This window comes from Ammodytes marinus (genome assembly GCF_949987685.1).
Source record: "Ammodytes marinus genome assembly, chromosome: 2".
Classification (NCBI taxonomy): domain Eukaryota; kingdom Metazoa; phylum Chordata; class Actinopteri; order Uranoscopiformes; family Ammodytidae; genus Ammodytes; species Ammodytes marinus.
The window spans coordinates 19,038,089-19,063,834 of NC_137231.1; the positions used below are offsets into that span (position 1 = coordinate 19,038,089).

General features: G+C 40.5%; 1 protein-coding gene across 2 annotated transcripts; it reads left to right on the top strand.

Moving 5' to 3' along the window:
• Positions 1–864: 864 nt before the first annotated feature.
• On the top strand, positions 865–25,269 carry LOC307264515 (ubiquitin-associated protein 2-like). Of its 2 annotated transcripts, XM_080045929.1 has the most exons (29): positions 865–937; positions 2,374–2,512; positions 2,786–2,863; positions 2,974–3,084; positions 3,182–3,341; positions 3,622–3,699; positions 4,995–5,058; positions 5,295–5,377; positions 6,388–6,437; positions 6,685–6,731; positions 6,916–7,141; positions 7,245–7,500; positions 7,666–7,803; positions 8,076–8,212; positions 15,812–16,053; positions 16,672–16,909; positions 17,071–17,110; positions 18,686–18,815; positions 19,004–19,061; positions 19,247–19,463; positions 19,692–19,783; positions 19,967–20,017; positions 20,264–20,342; positions 20,706–20,900; positions 22,314–22,484; positions 23,005–23,109; positions 23,560–23,633; positions 23,764–23,952; positions 24,423–25,269. In XM_080045929.1, the coding sequence occupies exons 2-29, from the start codon at positions 2,417–2,419 to the stop codon at positions 24,516–24,518; spliced, it is 3,501 nt and encodes a 1,166-aa protein (XP_079902055.1). In that variant the 5' UTR covers positions 865–937; positions 2,374–2,416; the 3' UTR covers positions 24,519–25,269. The 2 variants fall into 2 exon arrangements, with proteins under 2 accessions (XP_079902055.1, XP_079902056.1); XM_080045930.1 differs by lacking the exon at positions 23,005–23,109.
• The last annotated feature ends 477 nt before the right edge of the window (positions 25,270–25,746 follow it).

Here is a 25,746-nt window from a genome sequence, read left to right on the forward strand (position 1 = left end):
TTGAGAGGGAAATTAAGAGGCTAAAGATGAAGAATTGTGTATGAAAAAAATGGAGACACTGTGCCAGATGAATTAGAAGCTATTGGAGAAGGACGTATGGATTTTCCATAATAATATTAATTTAAAATAAAATATTATGCAGGATCCTCTGGGATGGGCTTGGTGCTCTTTTTCTTTTATGGGACATATTTCTCTGTAATATAATGAGTGCATTTAAATTATTTAAAAATTAAAAGGGCCATATTACATTATATTTTTTAAATGTGCCACGGGCCAATCAATCAGTTTTGACAACCCTGCACTAGTGGGTTAACTAAGAAATGCAAAAAAAAAAAATTCAAAGGGCCATATTACATTATATATTTAAAATCGGCCGCGGGCCGTAGTTTGGACACCCCTGCCCTACACCCACCAACCAAGTGTGAAGTAGCCTAGAATTGATGAACAGCTGGCGATTTATTGTAAGGACATTGCCTATGTCCTTTGAATAAATCGTGTCACTATTACACAAACACTTCTTCCTATAACTTAGCCTATTCTTGTGATTACACAATCATCAGACGATCTTACAAAACCTGTTTTGGTTCAGGAGAAAGGACTGATCATATAAAAACTCTTTCGTATTCACGAAAAATAAAAGCATCACAATATATGTTAACTTCACGAATAAGATATGTAGTTACTGTTGCTAAATATGGGGAAATCACGGGAAATCACCACATAAACTCTATAAAAACAGAGTTTTGGGCCGATCTGGAAACCTATCACAGCGAAGCGCGCTCACAGACAAGACCGCGCACGCCATGATACGTGTTTGAACCACCTGACCCGCCCAGTGGGTTTTGGTTGGCACATTCTGCTTCACAACGTTAAACAACGGCGCGGAGGGTCACGTGACAGCATCTGCTGCTGCTGGCTGAGCGAAGCGTGTTAGCAGGTAAAAAGAAAGAAAAAAAATAAGAAATATTTATTGTGTTGATTGTAAAGACTTATGGGCCGTTTGTACGACCCAAAGCGTCATATAGTATACATTTACATTAGTTTAAGGAAAACCGGTCGGCCAAGTCAAATAAACCGTTCGCCCTGCTCGGTCGTTAGCCAACTATCTCGTTAGCTAGCCGTACTCTAGCGCTGCATTGTATATGATCGGGCCGTTCACATGCTGGGACAGTTAGCCTGCTACTGATAACTGTCGTTGCTAAACATTAATGGGCCACGAGTTTTTCGAAAACATTTCTCCCCTTCACACCCGTCCGACATCCCTACTACCGAACGCTTGTACACCGACCGTTGTAAATGTCGATGTGGCACGCGTTTACGTTTCAGTTATGAGGTTCTTCTGCTTGCTTCAGCTAAATTTGCTATATTGGTTAGCTCAAAGTGACTAACGTTAGCTTTTTCGGTTTACACAAAAGGGAACAACTAAGCACCAGACACATTTATTTTTTCGTTCCTTTGTCCGTGGTGCTTTATAATAGCCAATCACATTTTTAGCGAGATTTGCTAAGTATGTTTACACTGCTAATATCAGTATAATATATCGCGTTTTAACGCCTGGAGTCGTATGTGTATCCCACACGGAACAAAGACAAGCGGTTAGCCAGGCTAATGCTAGCGTGAGCCTGTTGACCTAAAGCTAACTTGAACATTAGCCTGTGCGGCTCATATTTCAGTCGAGCTGCTTTTAACGTTCGCCTAAATAAGAACGATACAGTCATCATAAACGTTGGGTACTGTCGAATGAAGAGCACTGTTAGCAGGACCTTTGTTATTTTAAGTTATTTCTCTGCCAAAGAATGAGTGTCAAATAATAGTATGATCTCAGCTAAGGCATTTCATTTGTTGTGTTCCCACGCTGACGAGATGTTACACGGTAGATTTATAGATAACTATCATCTGTATACAATGTAATTTAATGTATTCCAGGTAGTTGTGGGCTCTTATTTTAAGTTTAGGAACGCACCATTAGCCTGGCATAAAGCCCACATGCCTTTTACGGTTACTTATTACATTTAACCAACTGCCAAATGGCTGTCGCTATACTTGAAATGCGGTGTTATTCATATTAACCAAAACACAAGCTGGGACATACTCGCGTTTTATTTTGTGTGAGAGGGAGGGAGGGTTGTAAATTGACACCCTCACAATCCCCTCTTGGATGGCTAAATTTAACTTGGGATGTGGGGGGCGACAGATGGGGTTATAGTCGTACATGGTATACTTGACAACAGAGTCTCATCTGCAAATGTTCAGTAAATTGAATTGTCACTGGGCATTTATTCAGTATTCTATTTTACTTCGAATTCCGATGCAATGTTACTTTTACAGGTGGCTATCATTTCATGTTTCCTCTATACCCTTTTATCTCCCCAGATTTTTTCTATTTTGTACATACATTGTTTTGTATATACTGTATATGATGACTTCAGTGGTCAGCAATCCAGCCCGGGGGACTCGGGACAGAATGCTGCCCAACACCACACAAACAACACAGCCACAGAAACAGATACAGGTGGGTTTTCACCATTGTGCTGCTCAATTAAAATGTACTTTGATAGTACAATCAAAAATGGCCTCACTTAGTTTTAAATGGTACCATACTGATATTGAAAGTAAAATGTGTAGATAATGTAAAATGTTATTTAATACTCTTAAAGGATTTTTAGGTGACTAGTCCTACTTCTCACATGGTTTACCTTTTACTAAGACTGTAGCATAATTAATCGAAGAAAATAAATAAAGTCCAATGTCTTGTGATGTAATTTATTTTACTCTTGTTTACTAGGCGACAGCAGAACAGATTCGTCTTGCCCAAATGTTCTATGACAAAAATGATGCTGACTTTGAAGACAAGGTTAAACAGGTATTGTGCATATGCTCACAATTAGACAAATACATTTTTTTGGACTTCTTGGACATTCGGACTCACTGAATCAGTATCTAACTTATGTTGTTTGTTTTGCACACTCACAGCTGATTGAAGTAACTGGGAAGACTCAAGATGAGTGCATGGTAGCCCTCCACGACTGCAATGAAGATGTAAACAGAGCCATCAATTTCCTGCTTGAGAGCACCTCTGTCACGGTATGAGTCTATATTGGCATGCACAAACCAAACAAATTCTAATCGCAATATTATTGTATTTTATAGTCAACCTCATTGTTTGGTTAACTTCCTTTAGACCTCCTGGGAGACTGTGGGGAAGAAGCGGAGCCTTGGGAAAGAAGGAGGGCCCCCAGAGATAAGGGAGAGCAGAGAGAAGAAAGGTGGAGAGAGGGAGGCCAGTCGTGGACGCGGGGGCTCCAACAGACGGGGCAGAGGCATCAGCCGAGGACGTGAAGGTAAGAGGGTTAAAATATGTTAGTCCTGTCTAGGGCCAGAAGAGCCTGGATTTTGTAGATAGATGTTCCTTGTCAGTATCTTTTTAAATGGTTTTCAATGTATTTGATGAATCTTGACATTAAGAGTTTATTGTTGTTAAATATAAGCTGAGCATGTGGAATTGTCAACTCATGTTTGATTTCCCTGCAAGTTTTATTAAAAATACTTTCTCCCAGTTCTGTATTGATGAGTTTTTAATGGCATACATTCCATGTCCTTTTTGTTTTTGTTCGATTCCAGGTCGGTTTGAGGAGAATGGGTTTGAGATGGCTCCTGGAGAGAGAGGTGGAGACCGTGGACGCAGGGGACGGGGCAGAGGTGAGCAATACAGAAAATTATACCTCCTTCAAATCTTTTTTTTGGGGTCCACCAAAAGATTATTGAGCTAAAATCTTATTGGGTTTACTTGTATAACTAAGTAGCAATTGAAGACGTCTGCCCTATAGGCCGTATTATGTTTAAGGTTACATAAAGCTGTATACTTTACCAGAGAGCACTTCTTATTAAAAGTACAAAACATTTGACGAAATTGCATCACATTTTTTAAAAACAGTTTTGAATTGTTTTTATACACAAGTTAAAAAGTGTAACAGAATTTCAAAGAGTAAATCAAAAGACTAACTTGATAAACTATTTCATGACGTTTTTAAAGTGAATATTTGAAATAAAAGTTATTTTGCACAGATAATTAAATATCTTCTCTCAAGAAACCCTGTAAAAAAAAAAAGTTAAAACCAACAACGGCTGTTCTTAAATCTGTACAGAACAAATCTGGGCAGAGCTTTATGTTAACGCAGCAGCAACAACTGTTAAACAACAACCTCATTCAAGTCAACAGAATGTGAATAAGGACCTGGATTGACCTGATCAGACTATAGAAAATGGATCGACATGTGGATCAGGGACATCAGTCAAGTGAATTATGGTCTTATCGATACTTGATACGATATTTGATCAGATCGGTCCCATCTCTAGGCAACACTACAGTCCACTGTATTGCACATGTGTTTTTAAATGTAGTGACATTGTAAAACTGTTATTTATTTTTATTGGTCTGACTGGATTTCTAGGCTTTTCTTTATAACAAATGATTTTAGAACGGTGAGATCATCAGGGTATAATGAAGAACTTGTTTTTAGGTGGCCGGTTATGCCTTAACAGGAGAGAAGTGCACGTATTCTCCTGGCTTCTTGTCTTTATACATAACTTAAGTAAAGTAAAACTTCAATTTGAGAGTCTTTGACTTGAAATAGATAAGTTAAACGTTAAAGCCTTTCCATCGGTTGCCTCTTAGAACTATGTATGTTTCAACAAACACACATTTTTGTGATAATATTCCTTTGACAGTTCATGTATATTAGCCCACTTATTGAGCGCAGTCTTAAACAAATGCCATATTCTTCAAATGCAGGTATAAAAACATGAAAGAAAAAAATAAGACTGTTAGAATTCAGTCTAATGCTGAAACATTGCCCTTTTCAGTAAATGTATTGCTGACTCTGTGGGAGTTAGATACTGTCTTTACAAAAAACAAAAAAAAACATTAATGAAGAGCAGAGGTTGAAAGGGACCAATTAGCAGAGGTCATCTGGTTGTTTTGTGTGTGTCTTCAGGTGCAGGGGGTCGTGGGAGAGGACGAGCAGCTGATGGCAACAGATTCTCCTCCGATAGAATGGGGTAAGAACATGAGCTTAATATAAATCGTAAGCCTGAAGCTGGATGAGGAGTTTGTGATGTTGATTACAAGCACATATCTTAAAAAAAGTGTAGAAAAACTTAAGTTTCTGAAACTCTTTATTCATTAGCAACAAAAGACTAGACAGTATTCTGCATTTTTCCCTATGTTTACTAACCTCTAAATTGGTCTCCTTGCCTTTCCTGCCGTTTTCTTTTCCACTGTTTACGTCTTTTAGCACCTTCAATCCTGCTGACTACTCGGCTAATTCTGGAGCTCGCCAGGAGACATGGGAAGGAGACGAACCTGCACAGGCAACTGGTAAGGAACATAACGGAACAAAATTCAGAATACTATGTACTGAATTCTGCCATTGACACTTTGGATTCAATAACTTGTAATTGAAGCATTACAAAAGTGGTCATGGTGCTTTACTTTGTATTATTATTCTTCAGCGCACAGCTTAAATCTGTTATGTTAGAAACCACACACCAAGCCAGAAATATTGGTGTAGTCATAGACTCAGACTTGATTTCCAGAAACACATTAAATCAATTACAAAGTCAGCCTACTACCACCTTAAAAACATATTAAGAATTAAAAGGGCTAATGTCTCAGCAGGATTTAGAAAGTTGACCATGCGTTTTATTTTTTGAAGACTTGACTACTGTAACAGTGTCCTTGCAGGCCTTCCTAAAAAAATCAATCTGACAGCTTCAGCTAATTCAGAATGCTGCTGCTCGAGTCCTCACTAGGACCAACAAAAGTGGATCAGATCACCCCAGTTCTGAGGTCTTTACACTGGCTTCCTGTCACTCAAAGAATTGATTTCAAAATATTGATGGTTTATAAAGCACTAAATGGTTTAGGGACAAAATACATTTCTGATCTGCTGATAAGTTACGAACCATCCAGAGCTCTCAGGTCATCTGGGACAGGTCTACTTAAAGTCCCCAAAGGAATGACTAAACAAGGAGAAGCAGCTTTCAGTTTTTATGCACCAAATATCTGGAACAAACTCCCAGAAAATTTGACGTCTGCTGCAACTCTCAGCTCCTTTTTATATCAAGTCTGAAGACTTTTCTGTTTCCCATTTAACCTGTTATTTTAATTTAAATGTTTTATTTCTATTAATATTTTTTACATTTATTTGAATTTTATTTGTATACACTTTTCTGATGTATTTTAATCTTGATTTATTTCATGGTCCCGTAAAGCACTTGACTGAATTGTGCTATATAAATAAACTTGCCTTGCCTTGCCTTGATGGTTGCTGAAAACTCATATGGACATGGAAAATATAACTTGGCAGCTTTTCTTCTTTTTTTTAGGAGCATGGCAACCTGCAGAAGACTGGGCTACTGAAGAATGGAATGAGGACGTAAGGCTGCCCTTTAATTTATTTTGTATTATTATTATTATGATTGTTACTTGCATTGTTTTTAATCTGCACTGGCCTGCCCAGCGTTTGGTGTAATTAGCTACTGACTGACTTGGTAAACATCACCATGTTTTATGTGCTGTTTCTATGTCAATGTGACTCTAAATGGTTGTTACTATACAGTACAGCAGATATTTCTATATTGATGTGATGGACAACTGATTGTGCTTTCTGTCCTTTCTCACAGTTGTCTGAGACCAAAGTATTCACTGCCTCCTCCACACCTAGAAACAAGTAAGCTGTCCTGCACAAAGCCCAGTAAACAAAAAACACTACAAGCTTTATTTTATGAGAAAATCTTAGTTTTTATTTTATTTTTGTTATTTTCTATTTGTTAACTCTCCTCCACAAACCTTTCCTTTCTCCCAATTTTCACACTTGCACCCGTCGTGCTCTCTTGTCTCCTGCTTCTCCTCAGTGTGGACATGGCTGGCTTACTGCCTAAGGCTGGTGTGGCTGTTTCTATGGACTCTGACTTGGGGGCAATAGTCGACGGCCCCTCAGCTGAGGATTTGGGCCAAAGTCTGGTGTTTACCAATTCCCATCACAATGGACGCACTGCAACACATAGCTACGCACACGCCACAGCCAACAGCTACGCCCATGCTGCCTCTGCTGGTACCACCTACGCACATGCTGCACTGGTACAGATAGCCACACACACACACACAAATATGTGCAATCACTACATAATGATATATGGTATAACTGTATAACGTTTTTGATTTACTTCTCTCATTTTCCCAGACCTCAGTCCTGGGTTCTGGTTTTGGGTCCCTGAATGGGCCTAAGCCAACACCTGCGCCTGATGTGAGGACATCCGAGCAGCTGAACGGGCCTCGGCTTGGTCAGAGAGCCAGTCAGACATTGGCCACCACCAGCAACAGTAGTGTATCCAAAGATGCAGGGCCACCTCAAATACAGAACCCTGCTCCTGCCTCCTCTCCTTCTGTAGAAATCAAAGCTCAAAGAGTTGAGAACGACCCTGTTTCTGCCCACCACTGTAAGTTTATCTTGGAGTAAATATGAAAGCCAATGCATACATTTAGGATGTAAATATCCAATTTTAAGTCATGTTCTTGACGACACAATTGTAAATGTTACAGTGCAAAAGTAAAAAATGCGATAGTTAAATTAATTTACATATATTTGTCTTCATTGTCTGCAGTGGAAATGAAGCTTCAGCCAGAGCCATCAGCGGTGCTCAGCCAGCTGACTCAGAGGCAACAACAGTCCTCCATTCTCCCCTCCTCAGAGCCTCTGGGCCTGTCTCATTCCCAAGCTCCACAGGTCCCCACACCGCCAGGTAGGAATGCAGAACAGTATCATACTATGCCATTAAAGATGTGAAGGTCTACATAGAATACCACATGACATGAGAGTGGAGAAATTGCTATATAAGGATAACAATGGCTACAGAGCTGATAAGAAATGGATGCAGTGAATTATTTCTTAAATAAGGAACTCATGTGAACATCTAACCTTATCTATCTTCATTATATTTCGCCCTAACAATGATTTTGTTTGTCGTTCTTTTTTTCTTTTGTGAATGGGACTTCCGCCTTCAATCTCCTTCAGGTCATGAATCCTCCTTCCCTCCTCTAAGAGACGGAGCTTCTCCAGGACTGAAGCTGTCATGCATGGAGCCTCCCATCATGGAAGCCCCTCAGCGGCAGCTAAAGACACAGAGACGCAGGGTACCTCCTCCCTCCAAGGTAAGCTCTTCTGATATCTGAACCATAATCAAGGCAAGAAAGCAGGTATGCCAAGGGCAATATAGAAGCTGAAAGACTTCTCAAAAATGTATCTGCCCTCACATGATTGACAAGACAAGCCAGCTAGCTGACTGGCTATCTGGTAGGGACAGACAGAATAATATAGTTTTCACAAGCTGTAAGGGTTATGGACTGCCAGGACTTATTTTAGGGTTGTGCGATATTGACAAAACTAATATCATGATATTTTGGGGGATTTTCTCTGGAAAAAAAAACCTCTAAATTGTCTTTGTAAAAGCTGTGTAGGTTACTGTTCTGGCTAGGGATGGGCATTTTAAGAAATTCAATTGATCGATCATCGGGAAAATTAACGAGCAATTATCGATTTAATCGTTATCTTTTTTTACATATTAAAAAATGCCAACAGAACATCCAAAATACAGAGTTTTTGACTCACAGCGCAACACAACGGCTATATGATCGATAACAATTTCAGGTGATCGACAATATTCTTAACGAGTAATGATCGATTAATTATGCCCATCCCTAGTTCTAGCTCTGGTTAATAGTTCATTAGACGACAGTGCTTATATTAAGAAACTGGTCTCATTTATTAACTTAAAACTGAGGGTTTGGGCCTTGTTGGGGGCGGGAGTTACTATAGGATTAGTCTGGCTGAACCGTTTCCGCCAGCGTCTATTAGCGCTGGCGTCGGCTAACAATGCTTCGCCTCCATTTCCTGTTGCTGGCGTTCCCATATTGAGCTCCCCCTCAAACGAGGAAACAATTTGCTCACAGTCAACCTGTGTGCTTCTGTGCAGCGCTCTCCCTCTCTCCCACACACACACACAGGGTGTGAGAAGTCACATTACTGTAGACAGAAATAAAGTGTGGCGATACTTCGGAATAATATTGGCGGCGGCGGTCCGGGACGCAGCCTAGCCTAGCTGTCCAACTTCATTGTACAACTTCCCCCGGGCAGAAATACCCTCATAAACTCTGGAAAATGAAGCGTGGGGGTTTGGATTGAGCACCGGACCTTATAACCAGCTAGATTAAGATCCGCCGTTCCCTTTCTTTGGTGATTTACAGGACAACGGGCCGCCGATGATAATGTTACCAGAGATAATATGGGCAGAGATTTGTGTCAGTAGAACTTGAATTTGAATTGATCGACTTGAATATGAATTGATCAACCTGCATTTGAATTATTGATACTTGAATTCGAATTTATACACTTGAATATGAATTATCCATTTGAATTTGAATTAATTATACATTCAAGTAGAAAAAATTCAAATTCAAGTAGAAAAAATTCAGATTCAAGTAGAGAAAATTCAGATTCGAGTAGAGATGTGCACATCCGGGTTCTTTGAGGAAGAGCAATCGAGTGCAGATCTCTGATCCTAGGCTACAGCGTCCGGGCGGTGACCGTTATTTAACGTTCAGGAAATATAAAGTCATAAATTAGTTTGTTTAATCATCCTCTGTGTTTTTGACCTCTTGTTTTATAATCGAAGTATCTTTTAGAACACTAAGCACGTTTCAGTAGGCTAATTAAAGTTATAATATCGCCAATATGCTAGGCTATATCAATGAAAACAGACGGTCAAACGGCGTCCAAATGAGCTAAAATCCTAAATACAATAAACAGTAACATGGCAAACTTATTTTTAGGTAAGCTAATTGATTATTTATTAATTTCTTCACACGTTTACATGTTTAGAGGCGAAGGATTCTGTTACTAGAATTATTTCATCAAACTACCCAAGTGTTTGAATAATTGAAACTGAGTCAGGCCTTCTTGGAAGCAGGTGAATTTACTTGCAAACAGCATACAAGGGTCAAACAACAATGTACCGCAAGTGGGCTTACATGATTGAATACATCGAATGAACAGTGTACAGAGATTATATGCAAGAGAAGTTGGTGTGTGCGCAAACACATACTAAGTTTGGTGTGTCCAGCCCTTGTTTTTGCTGGCGAAAGCAGAAATGTTTTTAATTAAGCAGATAACAGGATATGGGAAATTTAGGGAGTCTTTTCTTACTGTGCACATGAATGCGTCATACCTCTGTCAAGGCTAAATAACAACTTGAAGCAAAACACTTTGGTTAGTGGGACAAAGTTCAACAGCCAGAAAGCATGTATTGTGCATTAAAATATTATACAATAAAGCAAATTAAATTCTGTTAACATTCCACCCTTTTTATAATATTTAATGCAACTTTTTGCAACACTTCAAAGCAAAAGGGCAAAGCATATGAGTAAATATATTTCAGTCAAGCAGAATAATATCAAGTACATCAACATCACAGTTGTGAAAATGCAAGTGTGTGTACTGGTGCAACAGTCTATGTACAGTTTCAGAGAGGACAGTTTTTTGCAGAAGCCAGGGAACAGGAACCAGGATCGTCTTGATGGTCAACAAGTCCTTTTGTGGCATTTTGACGCAAAGTGTCCTTCATATCACAGTCACTGGGGGAATGGTTATGTAGGATATTACCATAACCGATTCAGATTGTTCCTCAGTGTCCAATTGTCCTTATTGAAGCATGGTCAGCTTGGTCTTCTCCTTGCATCTGAAACAGAATGAATTTGAGCAGTAACATGTTCTCAAAAGAAATGCTCATCATTCTGCCAGGGTTGTTTTTAAAATATCATCCTATCCATTTTGCTTGCTCTAGATGTCACAATTAACGCACAACAACATTTTAGGATAGGTTTGATTTCATTCTTCAGTTCACAATTTTTGTCTGTGTTTGGGCAGCATTCAAGCACACACAGGCAGGCAGTGAGACAGGCCCTCCCTTTTCTGCATGGGACTGAATCACACACACACCACATTCCTGAGAAGCTCTCTACTTCTCCAAATCTGACATGGTGTTATAGTTTGTTCTTCAAATAACACATTATGATCACATTGTTCAGCACACAAATCCCTTTTAACTTGTAGTTCAAATCAAAAGCATTGAATAATTCTTTTTAGTGAACATTTTCATAAAAAGAACACAAAAGAACGCTTTTTTGTAAGTTTATGCTGGAACTTCAAATGATTGACTGCACCTTTAATCTTTAAGGTTCACTATGGGGCTTGGATTGGCATTTTATAACCCATCATAACAGCATAACAATTGTATGCACACTTTACTAAAAACCTTCTATCTCCCTTCCCCTACATACTTTTTCTTTCTTTATAACATCCATAAACAATCAGTTCCAAACAATCTTTTTCCTCTTACACTTTCAACAACATTCTCTTATTCATCTCTTGGGCCACCACCTCTCTCTGATTGATTTTTTCCTTCTCTGGGATGGGGGCACTTGCGAAGCCAGTGATCATTCTGGCCGCATCTGAAACACCCAGTTTGCCTTTCTTTCTCTGTGGCCCCTCTCTGTTTCCCACCTCCCCATTGTTTCTTATTAAACTCTTTTTCTCTGCCTCTTTCAGCTGTCGGGTGAATTACCTCATTGTTAACTACAACCTCCTCACAGGCTGTAACTAGCTGCCGGAGTTGAGATGTTAGTTCTTCACTTGTCTTAAGGAGGCTTTTAAGCTGGTCTTTGCTTATTTTTATATCAAATGTATCCATTTTACAAGTAATTTAATTTTTTAAAATGTAAAATCTAATATCAAATTACCCAGTAATCTATTTAAACAGGGTGAACACCCCTATTCCCTCCAATTGATTAATAAAATTCACCAATTTCAAACTAGAACACCCTATGTGATGTATTCTAAACAAAACTAATAAGTCTACTCTGCAGTTGTAGACTATTGACAAACATAACAAAACAAAACAAATAAACAACCTGTCATAGACTAACTCCCTGGAGCAGTACTATATCCCCAGGCTAAGTAACAACAAGTAGCCAGATATCAATTTGTTTCCATAAAACCTTCCCGAATTACAAAGAACTCTCAGTTTAATGGAACAAACTATATCTGTCAGAATAAAGGGACCACCCTCGACCCCACACTAATGATCATCTAATTACGTACGTGAGACTTTTGTTTTTAACAGTGTAAATTCTCAAACACCAAAGGCTGAGATAGGTTTGTCTCTAGTGCATCTCCCCAAACACTACAGGCTGAGATAGGTTTGTCTCTAGTGCATCTCCCCAAACACTATAGGTTGAAATATTTTTCTCTTTAGTGCATTTTCCCAAACACTACGATCAGTTATTCTCCCTTACGGTAAAACCATGAGAAATACTGCTTCATAAACTAGTTTATCTACCTAATACATAAAACAAAGGAATTCCTAATTCCTGGACAAAACAAAATCAGCTGTTTATATTCACCTGATTTCAAGAAAGCCTCGACTCGCTCAGGCTCTGGATTCCGTCACCCCTCTCCGTCCAAGTCGAGTCTGCTGACAGCCTCTTTTGTAGCAATGTTCACTGGAGGTCTTTTGTCGAGAGTCGTGGACTCCCCCGTCGTCACGGTGCAGGCTCGTCTTGTCCAGAGAAGAAGATGTTGGATCCGGCTACTCGAAGGACCATTTGTTACTAGAATTATTTCATCAAACTACCCAAGTGTTTGAATAATTGAAACTGAGTCAGGCCTTCTTGGAAGCAGGTGAATTTACTTGCAAACAGCATACAAGGGTCAAACAACAATGTACCGCAAGTGGGCTTACATGATTGAATACATCGAATGAACAGTGTACAGAGATTATATGCAAGAGAAGTTGGTGTGTGCGCAAACACATACTAAGTTTGGTGTGTCCAGCCCTTGTTTTTGCTGGCGAAAGCAGAAATGTTTTTAATTGGCAGATATTCCCAGAAATTCATCTCAGCTGGTGTTATCCTTCATACAATGTCTGATAACAGAATATGGGAAATTTAGGGAGTCTTTTCTTACTGTGCACATGAATGCGTCATACCTCTGTCAAGGCTAAATAACAACTTGAAGCAAAACACTTTGGTTAGTGGGACAAAGTTCAACAGCCAGAAAGCATGTATTGTGCATTAAAATATTATACAATAAAGCAAATTAAATTCTGTTAACAGATTCCTCCGACGCTCTCTGTCCGGCTTATCAGACAGCACTCAGCTGTTTTTTTTGGAGCATTATGCTTAATTTCCTGCATTCTGGTGAATTTGTATTCACCAAACACGTTTCTTCAGTGCAAATGAACAGTAGACCTAGTGCGAATAGACCAAACTCTGATGTGTGACTTTATTATTGTGCCCCGCTGTGATATCGCTCTCGCTGTCATCTCTCCTTGGAGAAGCAGGTGCGCAGGTGAACATTGCATCCGGTCTCTCTTTCTCTCTCTCTCCCCCCTGCGCTTAGCAGACAGAGGGAACGTATAGTGACTATGTTGAAGTTATCTAGGCTACTGCTTTCTGCCATTAACCTGGAGTTTTAATGATAACCTGATGCTCATTAGTGCGTACCCCTCAGCACTCTGACTCTACCGAAGTGCGCAAGGGAAGGCGGGGCACAAACGTAATCTTGTCCTCGGCACGGAGAAGAAATGCGACGGGCATATACTGTAGCCTATACAGTATATAGCCTATACGCTATATATATATTATAGTATATTTATATTTAGTGTATACATATTTATGCTGTGTCAAGTTGATGTGAGGGAGCAGGAGATGGGAAAGAGGACATAGGCTATGAGACTGTTTACAGAGCAATCGCGGGAGCACAGGGCAAAGTGTAGGGGGGCGGAGAGGGGGTGCAGGCGGTGGTGAGGGGGGGGGGGGTGGGTGCGGCCGCACCCCTATTACTTCTAACGTCCCATTTATATTCATCTCTTATTTATTGCAGCCTAAGCGTTTATGAATGACTGCACGTACAGTTGTCAGATCGCGAACAGTTAAAATAAATTAGGCCTAGGCCTATGTGTTTCAAAGGGCATCGTTTTTAGTATTTTTTTTTTAAACTCACAATGCCAGTATTCATAGGCTACTTTGTCTGAAGAACTGGGGCCTGTTTCAGGTGGTTTTGAGGCAACCCAGAGTTTGTTCGCTCTGAGTTAGTGGAAACTAACAGTTTCTGCAGCAACATACGCCGTGGGTCTACTGTAGGCCTATAGGTGATTTGACCTACTCTGAGTTTGTTTTCACTTTACGCTGTAGCTCCGACTGAAGAAAGAGTGTCACTGTCACAACGCGACCCTGTAGGACAGTTAAAGCAAAATCATTCCATAGAAATCTCCATCGGGATGTTTTTATCATATCCTGATGATTTTACGTTTGCTTGTCCAGCTCAACTGACAGACAGCTGAGTGCTGTCTGATAAGCCTGACAGAGAGCGTCGGAGGAATCCTTCGCCTCTAAACATGTAAACGTGTGAAGAAATGAATAAATAATCAATTAGCTTACCTAAAAATAAGTTTGCCATGTTACTGTTTATTGTATTTAGATTAAACAAACTAATTTATGACTTTATATTTCCTGAACGTTAAATAACGGTCACCGCCCGGACGCTGTAGCCTAGGATCAGAGATCTGCACTCGATTGCTCTTCCTCAAAGAACCCGGATGTGCACATCTCTACTCGAATCTGAATTTTCTCTACTTGAATCTGAATTTTTTCTACTTGAATTTGAATTTTTTCTACTTGAATTTGAAAACTTGAATTTTGAACTTGTATCAACTGATTCAGATTCAAGTAGAGAAAATTCAGATTCAAGTATAATGAATTCAAATTCAAATGGATAATTCATATTCAAGTGTATAAATTCGAATTCAAGTATCAATAATTAAAATGCAGGTTGATCAATTCATATTCAAGTCGATCAATTCAAATTCAAGTTCTACTGACACAAATCTCTGCCCATAAGATAACACTGCGTGACTACGTGGCTAGTTAATTCCGATTAAGTTATCCCGTGAGCTCCTCGGGGGCTAAAGTGTATGGTGTCTTGACATGCTGGTTAGAAAGCAACACACTGTGTATTCCTTTTGTCTTTTAATAGTTTTTTTGTGGCGTTTGCGGGTTAGATATAGCCATTTATCTGACAGCCTCTGGACGTGAAGACGTTCCATCAAAATAAATTCCCCCCCCGGCACTATTTTGCATAGACACCGCTGCTGTTTCCCGGGGTTAGCCCCACCCTAGATGATTGTGATTGGTTTAAAGAAATAAAAACAGGCCAGCCCAGTTTCCCCCCGACTAGAAGGCTCTAAACTACGTGCTTCCAGACTATACTACTTGCTGTAGTTTGGTCTGGCTTTGCGAGACTACTGTAGGATGTACTCTTGCTGATGTAGAGTATCAGATATACCACCAAAGTCATTTATTTTTTTTTTTTAAGATTTTCACTTTATTAGACAGATTTGGCGAGACAAAGTTTAAATGGGGCAAGGGGGGGAATGGCATGCACAGAACTGACCGCAGGTCGGATTTAAACCCAGGTCTGCTGCGAGCTTGTCTGGTGTTTTTTGAAGTAATTAATTTTGTACAGTGACACATTGAAGTTGTAGTTCTAAGCACTGTTTGGACTAAGCACAGCCATTGGCCAATTACCTATTATAATGTGACTGAATACAACTTATTGTGCATATTTGACAATGTAAACATTTTACACAGAACAAAACTAAATCAAAAATCGTCAAATTAATTGATTTGTCTACTCAGATCCCATCATCAGCAGTGGAAATGCCGGGTTCAACAGATATATCTGGCCTGAATGTTCAGTTTGGAGCCCTTGACTTTGGATCTGAGGCTGGTAGTGGAACGGTAGACATGGCACAAACGGAGACGGCCAGGGAACAAGCTTTGGCTCAGGCTCCAGCGGCTCCAGGACATATGTCAGTCCCTTCTGCTGTTGCCGCACAGCAGCCACAGAGCAGCCTGTTCTCCAAGCCAGGGTCTGTCAGGTGGGTTGGTGTGTGAGACAGAGGTTTGTTTGTTTATATGTAATTAGCCATCTTTAATTTTGTGCTGCACTCACTGCAGCTGTGGGCACGGCATTTATTTAAAACGTTAAGGTATTAGAGAATGAGGTTTACATTTGAGCTGTTACAGCTAGAAATGGCTTCAAATGAAACCAGTAAAATAAAAAAAAATGTATTCTCAATTAGAGCTGCAATGATTAATCGAATAATCCATTATTAAAATAAACGCCAACTATTTTGATAATGGATTTATCGTTTCGAGATGTTTTAATAATTTTTTTCCAAATTCTCTGTTTTCAGCTTCTCAAATGTGAATATTTTCTGGTTTCTTTAATCCTCTTTTGAAAGTAAACTGAAATATCTTTGTGTTTTGGACATACCAATACATTTGAGGACGTCAACATGGGCTCAGGAAAACTGATCAACATTTTTCACCATTTTATGACATTTAACTGACCAAACCACTAGATTAATAATCGAGAAAATAATCGACAGATTAATCTGTTATCAGGATAATCGTTAGTTGCAGCCCTATTCTCAGTATGTTTATTTTATAAAAATGTGTCTTTCCCTGTCCTCCTTGCTCTGTCGTGTGAACAGTGAACACATGAGCACCTTACCGACCTTGCCCTCAGCAGTAATGGACCCCAGTTTCCCCTCACCATCCTTGGGTTTACCCAGTGCCACGGCCTCCCTGGGTCTTCCCAGTGCAGCTGCTCCACCCTCTTCTACAGCCTCATCAACAGCAGGCCGCATGGAGAGTTGTGGCCCAAGGTCCCTGCCACCTCATCTGGGATACTCTCAGAGCAAAGACATCTCCTCAGCTGCCACTCTCACGGTGAGGAGAAACCTTTTCTCTCTGTATGCAGAATTGACCCAAATGACAGGATGCAGACCACTGCTGACTTAAGTGTTACTTCTCAAAAGCACAATGTCTGCTTAATACCTGGCAAAAACCGGAATGAGAACTAAGACTTTATCATTTTATTTTTCTCGTAGAATGGTTACAGTGGCATGAAGAATCAGAGCACACAGGACAGTAAGTACGCTCATACACTCAGCATTGTCAGATCTAGAACTCCACTGGAGAGGCCAATAACATCTGAGCTAATAAATATTGATTTCTAAATGCATCATGATGGGAAGTGGTACTATTGTTTTTTCTATGAAAGTGGATGAGGTTTCATAAAGACCAGGGGCCTCATATATAAAGCTTTGCGTGGGATTCACGTGGAAGCTGGCGTACGGAAGAAATGTAGGATGTACGTGCGAACAAAAATATCCCGATTTATAAAACAGTGCGCACTCGCGTCCTACGCCTGTTTCCCTTTATAAATCACAATCAACTCTAAATGTGGCGCAGCCTTTGCGGGCTTCACGTAACGCCCATATTTACCCATACATAGTCATTGACACGCCCGAATTAATATCATTTACCGAGTGCATGAAGGCGGTCGCCGAATGAAAGGGAAATGGAAAAATAGACTCCACACGGTGTGGATCACTGCGGTCACGCCGAAGTACCCGTTGGAGACGTGGCGACCAGGGAAAATGTAGTTTGGTGGTACAGTGTGAGGGTAAACGCGTCAGAGTGCAGCCTGTGGCGATCTCTGAACGCTGTGGTCGAAATAAAAATAAGCGATCCGACATAAAAGTGGACGCAAAAAAGTGCATATCCTCACCCAGCAATGTTTGTGCCACGAGCGGGGGACACTGAGACCCCCCATGAGATACAGATTCGGAGAATTCATCCCGGTGCAGTGACGGGCGGCGGAGGGTTAATAATAAACTTCAGTCCCTTTCAAAACACACTTACGACGTGCTTGAACACAAAGAAAAACACATAGATAAAACGGACTAAAAGCCGTGAAATTAGCACAGTATGTGATGTACAGTAGGCTTATGATTAGTGTATGAAACTGTGCATCCTGTCTGCCTGACTGAGGCATCGAGAACAGCGTCAGTGTAAAAGTAATAGGTTGTATTCCACCTCAATATTATCAGAATGAATCCAATAACATGCAGATAGGTTATTCTTTAATAACTGCAGAGCTTATTTAAACGTTTTTTTTGTTTTTTAATTTGCACTCGTATATCTCCGTTTGTAGGCTATTTAAGATCCTAATTCGTTTTGTTTTTGTTGGTATCACTCCATGGAAAAATCCGTGGAGGCATTTTTTTTATTAGTTGTAAGAATGGCTTCATCCGTTTTGCAAAGGAACTCCCAATATATGATAGACCTACCTGGCTTATAATAGGCTTATATCTGGATTCATTTTACACAAACACATTCGTTCTCGCACTTCATACATGTGCCGACGGAGTCGCTGTTTCTCCTTTCTCCACTTTCTGTGCGTACGCATGGGTCAGAGTTTGCGTGGAGGACCGCACATCTTCCAGTCAAGTTTGCTTTTTATAAATACCAATGTTTGCGTAGAAATTGGCGTGCACCCTCTTCTGGGCGTACGTACGCCACGTTTATAAATGATGCCCCAGGACATGCACAACCCATCTTTCTCATTCAACTTTGTTTCATTATTGAATTCCTCCTCCCAGTATCAGTTTGTAACATACATACATTTTAACCAAATGAATATAATTTCTTTTAAACCAGCTATGTCATCAGCGTCTAGAACATTGCAAACCGAGTCTCCCGTTATGACAAGTGTCAGTGGTCCCAGCCACCACATCCCCTCTCCTGCAGTTACACCTTCCCATTCAACAGCCATCCCCTCGCTCAGCAGGTATGGAATGGTTGATGGACATGGTTTTTAATTGAATTATTCTTGTCTGGAGATAATGATGCTTACAAGCACATATCTTAATCCTTTATGTGGAAATAAATGACACTGAATCTCCCATCCTTCTGCTTGTTTCCTGGGCAAAGTTATTTTTTTAAAACCAGCTGACAGAATAATTTTACTCCTTCTAGTCACGTGACCAGTACGCACTCATCTGCATCAACCCTCGCCACAAGCTCCTCCCTCACTGTAAGTGTTTATATGCTTGCACACAGATGCAATATAAATTGAAGATCGTTCTGCGGTTGTAATAATAAAAGGTCATAGTATTCTTTTGACAACATAGATTTATTTATGAAGAAATGCATGCCTTGACCTATGAAACAGTTTCTGGTTTTCTTCTCACATTCCTTTTCTGCTTTTGCCCGTTTCAGATGAGTGGCGAAGAGAACAGCGGTAGTGGGCACCTCCATGCCTTTTCATCGTCCAGCCAAGCTATCAATCCCAGTCATTCAGTTCCCATGGCTGTCAGCAACTCGACCACCAATGGCCTGCACCTATCTGGAGCACCAGGTCTAACTCCTAATGGCACAAACGCCATGCTCTCAGGTGCAGGCAGCCGTGCGGCCCCCCTGCTCACCGCCACCTCCGGTAGGCTCATGGGTGCACATAGGAATCGCATCACTGTCAACACAGAAACTAATGTACAATAGATTAATTTAAACAAAATTATAAAACATTTCATCAAATACAATTCCTATAGACTACAGATCTATAAAAACATATTTTGTTAATTATTACATAATCACAATATTGATTGATTCTCATGCCCTTTTTAAGTGAAATAAAAAATAATCCTTGTATTTTTATATTCTCTAGGTAAAGCTCCTCCAAACTTGGCACAAGGTGTGCCGCCCCTCCTGGCCAACCAGTACATCATGGGCCCTGGTGGCTTGCTCCCTGCATACCCGGTAATTATTCACTCAACTATTCCAATATTTACTTGTATTCATATTAATAAGTCCATAAGGGAAAGAAGAAACAAATGTATCGTTGTTTGTCTTTTATCAAGGCACTAACCTGGGGTTTATTAGGGATTAAAACATGGTACTTAAATCACCTGTTTTTCCCTCCCATTATCTTTATTTCAACAGCAAATCTATGGCTACGAGGACTTGCAAATGCTGCAGTCTCGTCTTCCGATGGTGAGTCTGTTGTGTGTTCTGCAATGTACCCTGCTGCATATTACTTTGGTTCTAGTGGTTTGTTTTAATTATAAGTGGTCTTTCGAATGTGTTTCCCTGTACACTAACGTCCTGTTATCTTTGGAAAAACAAATACTAATATAGTCTGTATTCTAGTGACCAGATTTACAAAGTAACAATTTTTAAGCTGTACTGATGGAAAAAGCATTAAACAGGAATGCTAAATACAGTTTTTCTTCTCCACAGGACTATTATGGTGTAACATTCCCTGGTACCACGGCTGCTATGCCTGGAAGAGATGGCCTGGCTAATAATCCCTATTCTGGTAAATCAAATTTGAAAGGATGGATATTCTGAGTTTATGAGTCTACTGACCATGGTTTACGTTTCAACATAGGATGTTAATTTCACTGCACAATTAACACAAGTAACGTTTATTAATGACAACCATATGCGTCAGTTTATCTTTTATATCGCATTTTTCATGTGAGTGAAGTTGAAGTAATATGAATATGAAGTTTATTCCATCAACATGGTGATTTTGACTTATCAAGAACACACTTCTTGTTTTATTTTTCAATTCAGTGGCTCTTTATTGATTCACGTCATTTGTTCAACACACTGGCAAATGCTTTTTTAATTATTTTTTTAAATTTGAGTTTTTTCTCTTCTACCATTTTCTGTCCAGGTGAGGCGACAAAGTTTGGTAGGAATGACTCTTCATCTCCGGCTCCCCCAACAAGCCTGTCTTCAGCCGGGGTGCAGTCCCAGCCTCAGCAGGCTCCACAGGCAGGATCACAGGGGCAGGGCCAGAGTCAGGGTCAGCAGGCACAGAACCAGGCCTTCCTTAACCCCCCTCTTCCCCCTGGCTACGGATACACCGGTAAGCACAATCGTGTTTGAAAATGATCTGTTTCCAGTTAAGTAGTCCAGGCACTTGTATTCACTACTATTGCACGATCCGTTACACAAGTCAATTTGTTTGATTGTGAAGATGTCATACCGTACTTTCCGTACTATATGCCGCACTGGACAATAAGCCGCAGGTGTTATAATGTTTAATTACCATATGTAAGAGTTCGTGCACAGAGGGGATTGTCGGGAAAGAGATGGCTGCTTGAGGAAGCTCCCACATTTCAACAAACAAGTTGCATATTTGCATAACGTACGTAAGTGTTACCATTTTGTGCAATAGTAGCTATTAGGGATGGGCACGAGTGTTTTCACTACTCGTGTGATCGCTTGCATTCCTCGAGGATCAATCGATTCCTCGTTAAACTTTTTTCTATTTTTAGGACGCAACGCATCTGTCTACAGAACAACGGTTGACCGCAATAAAGCGCTCAATGCTTATGTCAAACAGTCACAGTTGCCATATGATATTAAGGATTTATTTTCCACAAGTTTAAAACACATTTTCCTAACTGAAAGTAATTAAATAAGCGGGCCACAATTTAAACCGATCGAGTAGGTCTGCGGTGGAGAGAGAAAAAAGAGAGAGAAAAAAAGCATGGGCTGTAGTTGGCTAACATTCAAAATAGACATTTAAAATAAGAAGGGCAGCAAATACAATAAAATTATTGTCCTACAATTTAAACGCATAGATAGGCTAAATAACTCACCAAAGCAGTAGAAGTAGTAGGCTAGTATATCCAACCGCGTAATGCTCACTCCTGTCCGTGACTAATTACCGCGACTAATTCCTCGTTAACGGAACGTTACACCGTCGGCTTTTGAATCTCAATCCTATATTCCATAATAAAGGCTTCTTAAATGTTGTTTGCTCGAATGTGCCCGAAGTCAGCCTGGCTTCTTGACTTTCCAAGTTTTCCAGCACCGCATTCAGCTCCGCGGTGCTGTGGAGACCACACACTGGCTGCGCTGCACGGAGGTGGCAGTTATTTGCGGTTTCTGTTTGACACAACGCTTAGTTTATTTAACTTGGATCAAAATATTTAATTTTGTTAAACTTTATATCCGTTTTGTGCCGTTTTGTACACGTATATAACATTTTAAAATAGGGGCCGCCCGCCGGCCGGCCTAAAGGCTACGAACACTAAAAAAAAAAAAAACGATTTTCCTCATCCACCAATCGAGATCATTTGAAACGAGGAGTACTCGATTACTAACGCCCATCCCCAGTAGCTACAGAATATATACTGTGCTGTGTAATAACAGGGTCGAAAAACGGGGAAAAAGTCGCGGCTTGTAGGCCGAAAAGTACGGTACTTATCGACAGTTGCTTAACAATCTTGCTTTCCTTGAACTCACAATATTTTTACTCGCCATCCTACAGGTGTGCCCTACTACGCTGGTATGCCGGGGGTTCCCTCAGCCTTCCAGTATGGCCCCACCGTCTTTGTGCCTCCTGCCTCGGCCAAGCAACCTGGAATGGGCCTGGCCAACCCCTCCAATCAGTACCACCAACAGCATCAGCAAAGTTACGGACAACATGCATACGGCACAGGTACAAACAAGATTAAACATAAAGGCTCTGGTTGATGTTTTCGGACAATTAACACATTTTTTTACCAGATTTGAGAAATGGTTAACTATTTGAAGATTCTATATAGCGGTTGTAACTCAGAATCGAGTTGAGAAGGTTACCTGTTTTACTTTTAACAGTTAAGAGGTATCTAGTCTAGAGGGACGAAAAGGATAATTATCCTCTCAATCTTTTATACATGTCATGAAATGCTGCATGTGAGTGTGGAATTGGGCCTGTGTGTTTTTTTGCTTGTGCTGCATGCATAGCTCAAACCCCCTGCTGAAGTTGGACATGGCTCAATATAGACACCGCTGCCATTTTAGTCAGGTTACCTTACTGCCTCTCTCTCCCCTGCCCCCTCTCTATTCTTTTCCCACCCTCTTTCCTCTTCTTTGTCTTTTCTTCACATCAATTGTTCCACATCTCCTTTCTCTTCCCACCCCTCTCCTCTCCTGGCTCTGCCACCTCCTCTACTATACTACTACTCCTCCTCCTTCAGCCTTTGATGACCTGTCTCAAGCCCACGGTGGGGAGTACAGTAAGGGAGGGTACGGAGGCTCTGCCCAGTCACAGGCCAAGTCAGCGGGCAGCGGCCCAGGGAAAGGTACACACTACACATGTGTGCACACTCTTAGCACACACAAAGTCATGGGCTTATGCCTGTGGGAAAAAACGATGTACTCACAATTGCAGATGATTCTACAGTCAAGAGTGTTGTGGAGAAAGGTGTGTATATGCATGTGTGTGATTGCACCTTGACGTGCACATTGGATACATGCAAAGGGGATAAAAAAAGTGAGAAACAGTCCTCTGCACCTCTTCACTTAATATGCTTCTTCCTATTGGCTGGCCCTCCTCCTACTAACAGTGGAAATGAAAATTCTGCGCTTAATATTCATTCATCAGTAAATTAACAGTTGTTTTTCTTCTCCCCTTAACCCTTTGATTTTCCTCTTCTTTTTTTTTCTTTTTTTCCTCCCCTCCCTTCCTCACTCTTCAATTCCATTTCTGTTTATTCCCCTTTTCCTTCTCCCTCTCTTCATAATCCTCTCAGCACCAGGACTGTCTGGGTCAGGTAACGGTGGAGGAGTACCCGACATGGGAGGCTCAATCTACAGCAAAACTCAGGTATGTGACAGGAATGTTTTTAAAGTGAAGAGTTTTTATGGAATGCTAATTTAATGTATTTCTAAAGCTATTGTGCTTTTATCAAGTTAACCTGTATTTGTGATGTTAACCTTTTTTATTTTTTATTCAGTCATTTGACAAGCAGGGCTTCCACACAGGGACACCGCCTCCCTTCAGCCTGCCTTCAGCACTGGGGGGAACGGGACCCCTGAACCCCGGAGGTGCTCCCGGCTACGCCCCTGCTCCTTTCCTGCACATCCTGCCACCACACCAACAGCACTCCCAGATGATGCACCATCACCTCACACAGGACGGACAGGTAAACTGAAGTTTCTATGCATACACCGTTTCACAGACTAAGTTTTTTTTGGGGAAATCAAGGTGTTGATGGGTGCTTTTCCATTATATCAGACTTCCTTTTTTTTTGGGGGGGGGGGGGGGGGGGAATAGCTCTGCGTGGTGTTGTGGATGGCTGTGCATTTAAACAAGACTGCTCCTGTGCATTAACCTGCAATCTTCGAGAGCTTTTTGACCAAATAGTCACTGTAATGTTTTGTCTCAAAGAACAATCAAGACTACGTTAAAAATCTAGTATATTGATGGATCTCACAGGTTATTATATTCTGAATTGTTACAGGGATAGTCTGGTGGGGACTATAATGCATTTGTTGATTCTGCTGGAAAGGGCTAAAAAAATTCAAATGAATATTAAAATGACAAATTAATTAAACCTATTAACCTAGCCTCTTCTACACATGAGTGACTGAATGGACTTCTTGTTTTCTGCAGGGTGGTCCTGGTCAGCGCAGTCAGTCCAGCAGCATGCAGCAGAAGACCCAAGGCAGCAAGTCCAGCTATGGCAACTCCCCCTACTGGGCTAACTGAGGAATTCTTCCCACACCCCTCCAAAAGGCTGTGTGTGTGCGTGCCTGTGTTAAAAGCTAATACAAAAAACAAAGACACACTACCCTCGCAAAGAGCAACCTTGGGCTTCCTCTGCCCACTCCCCCCACCTCCACAAGTCCTCTTAAGTCTTTTGGGTTCTCTCTTGCCCCCCTTTTCAAAATTGGTTGTACATGTAAGATATTTATGTATGTATTTATATATATATACTGTATATGTAATAGTAGAACATGAAATGTGGTTGCTGCATTTTATTTTTGAAGGACTTTTTGTTTACTTTTTTCAAAACTGCAGGAAAAGATGTTACATTAAGACAGAATAAGAATGATTTATGATGGTGAGAGCGAGTGAAGATAAATTATCTAAAACTTCCTGTGAGGAACCAGCAAAAAAGGAAAAGGAGAGAGCTATAGCACTGATTGCATATGAGGACATTTCAGATGGGGGTGGGGTTTATAATAACTAACTGCATCCATTTAGTCTTTTTTCTTTCTTTTTTTTTTTATACCTGACTTCCTGAATGACCAGGCTCATACACCAAACTTCATTTTGTAGCTTCCTGTCTTTACCCTCCTGCCTCTTCCTCCCTCCTTCTAGAGGGCTGCCTACTCTCCTTGACTCTTCAAAGAAAGACCTGCCCATCTAAATTTTATATTTTAATTTCATTTTAACCCTGATTTCCCTCAACATTAAAGTTCTGAGCAGTTGGAAATCTGATTTCTTTGAGTCATTTTGTATTTGTGTGCCATTGCTTCACATGGGAGTTTTTAGACTGTTGGAAAGCAAAACTTAATTTCTCAAAACTGCAGTGTCAGTGGTCACAAATAATTGCAAAGAAATTGTGTCATCATAGAAAATCAAAGTAAAATGTTTTTACCACTTTAACATAAAGAGCGGTGTTGTAGCCTAATTTAAGAACGAAAGTGTGCCAACAGAGGCTACCAGACAAGACGCGTCTTAAAAACCCAAAGCTGCAGTCAGGGCGAAACACTCTGTATGCTACAAGAAATATATAAAGCGTAAAGACAATAGTACAAAAGGGATATTTTATCTAGATTACTAAATTGCATGTCTGTCACATGACACCATCACCACAGTTCTGAAAAATATTTTGGTATACATAAGACAATCTTTGACCAGAAGGAATGCAAATTTTATTTCATATCAAAATCCTGTGAGGGGTTCTGCTGTGAATTTGTAAAGTTTGAAA

What these genes read in the sequence shown, in the direction of transcription:
- LOC307264515 (XM_080045929.1), top strand. Translation starts at nt 2,417, where the DNA reads ATGATGACTTCAGTGGTCAGCAATCCAGCCCGGGGGACTCGGGACAGA. An exon ending in ACGCAGGGGACGGGGCAGAG is followed by an intron (nt 3,700 to 4,994) that starts GTGAGCAATACA and finishes GTGTGTCTTCAG; the next exon opens with GTGCAGGGGGTCGTGGGAGA. An exon ending in ACAGGTCCCCACACCGCCAG is followed by an intron (nt 7,804 to 8,075) that starts GTAGGAATGCAG and finishes AATCTCCTTCAG; the next exon opens with GTCATGAATCCTCCTTCCCT.